This window comes from Belonocnema kinseyi, chromosome 1 (assembly GCF_010883055.1).
Source record: "Belonocnema kinseyi isolate 2016_QV_RU_SX_M_011 chromosome 1, B_treatae_v1, whole genome shotgun sequence".
In the NCBI taxonomy this organism is placed as follows: domain Eukaryota; kingdom Metazoa; phylum Arthropoda; class Insecta; order Hymenoptera; family Cynipidae; genus Belonocnema; species Belonocnema kinseyi.
The window spans coordinates 21,195,790-21,202,878 of NC_046657.1; the positions used below are offsets into that span (position 1 = coordinate 21,195,790).

General features: G+C 25.0%; 1 protein-coding gene across 1 annotated transcript in view; it reads left to right on the forward strand.

The window, feature by feature from the left end:
• The window catches only part of LOC117170594 (zinc finger CCHC domain-containing protein 24-like), a 28,061-nt gene that overhangs the window by 4,494 nt on the left and 16,478 nt on the right, over positions 1-7,089 (forward strand). Inside the window, exon 2 of the mRNA XM_033357467.1 lies at positions 1,790-2,029. Within this exon, the coding sequence (XP_033213358.1) occupies positions 1,790-2,029 (240 nt within the window). The remainder of the gene's footprint in view (positions 1-1,789; positions 2,030-7,089) is intronic.

Consider the following 7,089-nt stretch of genomic DNA (forward strand, 5'->3'; position numbering starts at 1 on the left):
CCCCCCCCCCCCCCAACACATTGAACATTCAAAATTTCAGCTGCAATCCAAAATTATGAATCTTCAACTGGAATAAAAAAAATTTTTAGTTACAGAAATTCATAAAAATAAAACAAGTTATCAATCAAATACATCCGTTTTCAACTAAAATAATAATTCTTAACAACAACAAATTTAAAAAAAAAAACTATTTTTTGTTAAAAATGCATTGCTCTGCTTGAAAATTCATCACTGTAGTTGCAAATTTAATTGATGAATCTTGAACATGAAATACAATATAATAATTTTGTGGAAAAAAATTTGTTAGTCGAAAATTAATTCTTTGAATACAAAATGTAACTATTTCAGTTAAAGATTTGTCATTTTGATTCGACGAATTTTTTTTAAAAATGCATTTTTAAGAAAGTATACTTGGTTTAAAATGTTTTTTTGTTGTTGCAGATTCATCATTTTAGTTGAATATTTATCAATTCATCAAAATACATCAGTGATGAATCTTTAACCTACAAAATTAATTATAACAAAAAATCATGAAAATAGCTATATTTTCAATAAAAGAGATAAATTTTTAATTTATATTAAGATTCTTCAACTGAAATAAATAATTTTTTAGTAAAAAAAAGTTATTTTCAACTAAAAAACGAGTTCTTAAACCAAATACATTACATTTCCTACCAAAGAGATGAATTTTTAACTAAAATGATCATTCTTGAACTGGTATAGTTAAATTTTCAGTTAAAAAAATTCATTTCTAACCAAACAAAAACAAAAATTTCTACCAAAGAGATGAATTTTTAACTTAAATGATGAACCTTTCACAAGAAAAATAAATTTTTAACAAAGCTAACAAAATTTAAACCTAGTAGTTGATTTTTCAAACCAAAAATATCAAATCTAAGCAAAAAATGTGATAGTTCATATTTCAACCGCAAAAAAAATTTCATTTTAAATCAAGAATTCATCTATAAAGACAATTTTTCGATCAAACAGTTCAATCATCAACAAAAACAGATTAATTTTCAACCATACAGTTATATTTTTAACCAAAAAAGATAAAGTTGCTACCAAAAGAGGTGAATTTTGAAACAAAAAAGATTTGTTGTTGAAGAAATTAAAAAATTTCTGTCAAATAGTTTAATTTCAAATAAAAAAGACGAATTTTCCACAAAGTAGTTGAATTTTGAACAAAAAAGTTAATTTCATACAAAAAATACAGTCAAGTCTGGATTTAGTCTCGGTTTCTCTATTTTGTCACGCTTCATTGAACACCGCACATCTCCCCCAAAGCTACTGTCACCCGTCCTTGCGGCACTGCGTCAATTCTCCGAAATACTAAATCCAGAATCACTAAATCCATATTTGACTGTAGTTGAATTTTCAACACAAAAAAGAAAGATTTTTCAGTGAAACAGTTATGTTTTCAACAAAGATGATGAATATTCAAAAATTGTTAAATTATCAACAAAATAGTGACGTTTTTAATTTAATTGTAAGTCCAGAAAGAGGAATGCTCACAAAAAAATATGATAATAAACTTTTCGACCCAAGAGATCTTATATCATACTAATATTAGAATATACTGAATTAAATATACAAATTTAATACTTAACAGAATTTGTTTAATATTTAAAATCTTCTCGCCTTTATATTTGAAACTTGCAATTTTTTATTTACCCAACATTTTATGAAACTTTACAACCCTTAATATACCCTAATAAAAAAAGCCGTCCCGAAATCTGACCCGGATATTTAAACAAATTATTTTTGAAAAAAATCTTTATTTTTAAAGAATAAGCTGCTACCGACAACATGGGGGAGTTTTCCAACCGCGTCACCTCAGACCTATCTTCATCAAAGTATTGTGAATTCATCTGGGATTGGCGGAAGCCTGGCAGACAGTATTGGAGATTTGGCTGAACATTTCACGGAACTGGGAATTCTGGAAAGAAAACCAACGAAAAGGCCACCTTCCACTTATTTGTGTCACCTTTGTTTTAAAAAGGGGCATTACATCAAAGATTGTCCTCAGGTAGATCATTTTATTTAGATTGTATTTTAATTTAAACATTTTTTATCTCAATTTGAAAGTATGATGTGTGATCAGCTGTTCCGGATACGAGCCGCCATTTTTAATCCCAAAGACGAACTTACATAAGTGCCCGCGAAATTCGAACTAAAATTAAGCAAAGTACTTTTTTTTTAACGAAATTTATAAAATTAAGTGGAACGAAATAAGAAAACTGGACTGCAAAAGATTTTCTACGAAAAGAGATGAATTTGCCACCTTAAAAGTTAAATGTTCAAACATGAAATGATTTTTAATAACCAAACAGTTGCATTAACAACTAGTTCAAATTTTTAGAAAAAGAAACGAGTTTTCAAATCAAATAGTTAAACGTTTAAACTAATAGACAGATTGTCAAGCCGAAAATACGATTTGTTTCGAAGACGGTTAAATTTTTCAACAATTTTTTTTTAGCCAACTAGGATACTATTTCTACTATAAAATATGAATCTTCAATTCAAAACGTCGAATTTTTAACAAAGCAGTTGAACTTTCCATCAAAGAAGATGATTTTATTAAAATTGTTTAATTTTAAACATATAAAGATGCACTTTCAACCAACTTGTCGAGTTTTTAAATAAAGTAAATTACGATTCAACCAAAAATAGTTGAATCCTCAACCGAATAGATTAATTTTCAGTCAAGAAAAGTAATTGTTTAAACAAGTAGTTGAATTTTCAAATAATAAAGATATTTTTGTACCAAAAAACGTCAAAGCTTTAATTACAAGAAATACAAATTTTTCCAACAGTTAAATTTAGCCAAAAGTTATGAATTTTCAGCCAAATCGTTTTATAATAGCCTTTTTTAATCGAGTGAGAATAAAATAGTTACAATTTTAGATAAAATATTATGTTTCCACCAAAAAAAAAGCATTTTCAAACAAAGAGACAAATCTTTAGAAAAAATAATTAGTTCGAATTTTAACTAGATAGTTGAATTTTCCACCAAAAAAGATACATTTTCTACCAATAGAAAAAAATCAACAAAAAATATAAATATTTATCTAAAAATAGCAATTTGCAACATAAAAAGGAATAATTAAATATTTAGTTAAAACAAATAATTTTCAACGAAAAAGAAAATAATTTTTTATTAAAGTTATGAATCTTCAAACAAGCAAAAAATTAATTTTGAACAAAAGAGATTGAATTTTTAGAAAAACAGACGTATTCAAACAAAATAGTTTAATTTTTAATTGAAGAGCTGAATTTTCAATTCAAATGCATCTTAAACAAAAAAATAATTATAAACAACAGAGTGTGAATCCTTACCAAAACGGAGGAATTTTCTACCATAAAAAATGAATTTTCAATCAATAAGATTAATATCCCACCAAAAAAGACCAATTCTCTATCACAAAAAAATTCAACAAAATACGTGAATAAATAAGAAAAAATAAGTTTAAAAAGAATTTACATTTCAATATTCAAGTAAAAAAAATTAATTTGATACAAAAATAGTTCAATTTTCAACAAAAGTCACAAATTATTAACTAAAAAGGCTAAATTTTTAACGAATAATGAAATGGTTGAATTTTCTCTTTAAAAAATTAATTTATAACCAAAGTGATGATTTTTAACTAAATATTTAAATATTCAACTGGAATATTTAAATTATAAGTTTAAAAAACTAACTTTGAAAAAAAAGACGAATTTTTAACAAAATAGTAGAATTTTCAATCACAGAGATGAATCTTCAATTAAAATTAATAATTTTCTACCAAAAAAGAAAAATATTCATTTACACGAAAAAAGTTTGTTCAACAAAGTACATGAATAAACAAAAAAATGAGTTATAAAAATATGAACAGTTGAATATTCAGTTTAGAAAACTTAAATCTAAGAAAAAATAGTTAAATTTTCAATCAAAGAGATGAATTTCAATTAAAATTATGAATCTTTAACAACAACAAAATGTTTAACAGAATAATTTAAATTTTCACCAAAACAGAATAATTTTCATCCAAAAAGGCGAATTTAAAAAAAAGGGTTAATATTCTACCAGCAAAAATGAATTTTCAGCAAAATATACGAATTTTCAATTAATTTGTTGAGTTATGATCTAGAAGAAATACATGTTTGATATGAAAATGGAACAGTTAAATTTAACTAACAAAATCATTTTTCAATAAAAAGGTGGTAGTAAAGTGTTCAATTAAAAAAAAATTATTTCCCAGAAAAAAGAAAATGTTCAAACTATCAATCAAGTATTTGGGTCTTCCAGCAAAAAAGATTAACGAAATTTCCACCAAGAAGATTAATATTCTACCAAAAAGACGAATTTCTAATAACATTGTTGAACTTTGAAGTCAAAAAGATGAATTTTCTAACAAACAGTTCAATTTCTAATCCAAAAACATAATTATTCTACGAAAATTATTGAAACACCTAATTTAAAAAATAGTTTAACTTTGAACGAAGTAGTTAAATTTTCCACCAAACACATGAATCTTCAACCAAAAAATTAATTTTGGACAAAGTAGTCCAATTTTCAACCAAATAGTTGAATTTTTGATGAAAAAAGATGACTTTTTAACAAAATAGTTACATTTTGAAACGAATTGTAGAATCATAGCCAATTTTTAATTGTACCAAATTAATTTGAAATAAATTAAAAATACATTTAACAAAAAGTTTCAACATGATAAACTTGTAACTGTTTTCAATTTCAAATTTTACCGCCATGAAAAGGTTGCGTTCAAATAAAGAAAATCGAGAAAAAGCTAAACCTGGGATTCCTCCAATTTCTCACTAAGAGTTTTGTTTATTATTAAGTTTATTATTAAGATCAGATGCTGAATACATTTTCTAATCATTAAATCAAATTAATTTGCCTAATAAATTTCGTGATTATTTTTCAACCAGTTAAATTTTTAACAGAAAAGATGCAATTTCTACCAAAAAAAGATTAATTTTTCTACAAAATAATTTCATTTTTGTTCGAAAATTCGAAAACCAAAAAGATAAATTTCTAACCAAGAACCTTAATTCTCTACTAAAAAAAAGACGAGTTTATCATGGTTTTTCAAGCTTGTCTCGAGAACGATTAAAAATCTTTTAAAATAAATTTTACAAAAGTTGTAGATCTTATTAAAATGCGTATTTTAGGTTTCATCTATTTTTTTCGTACGAATGAAATTTTTCGATTTATTTGATAATAAAAGATGAAAATTTCAAGTCTAGCCCCTGCCGAAAAGGCGGAAAGGCTGGGGACGCTTTCCAAGCCAGAAATATCCATCTTGGCAGCCATTTCATCGATTTAAATTAAACTAAGTGTAGTTGTACTACTTTATAGGAAATATTTTTTGTCCAAAGGATTATCAAAATTTTGCAAAATTCTGATAGCTACACTATTGTAAAGTTTGAGGTTGAATTTTTTTTTAAACTGTAATATTTTTGAAAATTTGTTTCGAAATATAATGAAGCTTATAGGCATTTCGTGAAACAGGATGCTATTTTATATAAAATATATAAGAACAAATTTTTTTTGAAATTTTCACTCAAAAATATTAGTTTAATTTTTCAGGAATTTGGCTATTTTTAATTTTTTTTAGAACAATGTTCTATTATCTTTCATTTAAAAACAAAATTATGAATATTTTTTAATGAAAAATAAACGAACTAGGAATAATGTTCGTAAAAAAGGCAATATCATAATCCGTCCAAAATAGAATCAAATAAAATTTTTTTTTTAGTTTTTTTGGTGAAAAGTTTGAAATTGTTTTTCTTAAATATTTTACACAAAACAAAATATTGTTTTACAAAATGCCTATAAGTTTCATTGTAATCCGAAACAAGTGTAAAAAATAATACAGTTTAAAAAAAAGTAGATCTCAAATTTCAAAATAATGTAGCTCACAGAATTTTCAAAAATTTTTACAATCCTTTGGCTAAAAAAAATTGCCCATACGGAACGAACAAGTACGCCTAATTTCATTAAAATCAATGTGATGAATTCCAGGATTGAAATTTATGATCGGGAAAGCGTCGCACAGTGGAATGAAAAAAGTGCCCGTGGACAAGTCAATTTTGAGACTACACTATTCATTTGATTTAAATATTCTTTTTAATAAAAGCTTTTTAGATTTTTCAAATATTTGTGTGATTACATTTTTTCAAATTGTTTAAAAGTTTATTATTTAACAATAAAGTTGAACTTTCTTTCGTGACTTCTTCCACGTGCCTTTTCTTTTGGGACATTGAGATTGATCAAAGAAGTTCTTAAAACAGTGGTAATAATTTTCAGTTGCTCAGAATAATTTAAAAATAAAATTATTGTGTTATAAACAAATTAATGAATATAAACATTTTCTGGAATTCGCAATGTTTAGCTCATTGAAATTAATAAATTTTGTTTAAAATGTGACAGGAATGAATATTACATTACCATTAATTAAAAATAGATGCTTTTTGGTAATTGTTTAAACAATTTTTATAAAGAAATTCACAGTTTGGCGACTTTTCAATGAATAGGCTCAATTTTTGTTTATTCAAATAACTAAGTATGCCTTTCTGATGATTTTTTGCTATATAACTTTGCAAACTGAAAACAGTTATTTATCATTTAAACAATTTTTATAACCAAATTCACATTTTTTCGATTTTTCAATAAATAGGTCTCGGATTAGGTTCAATTTTTGTTTACGGAATCAAGTAGGGATGTCTTTCCGATGACTCTTTGCTATAATACTTTGATTCATTATTTAAACAATTTTGATAAACAAATTCAAATTTGGACGATTTTTCAATCAATAGGATCAATTTTTGTTTGCGTAAACAAATAGGGATGTTTCTCCGATGACTTTTTATTATGAAACTTTATAAACTGAAAACAATTATTCATTTTTGAAACAATTTTTACAAACAAATTCACAGTTTGAGACGATTTTTCAATTAATAGGCTCAATTTTTGTTTACGAAATCAACAAAGTATGTCTTTCCGATGACTCTTTGCTATAATACTTTGATTCATTTTTTAAACAATTTTTATAAACAAATTCAAATTTGGACGATTTTTCAATG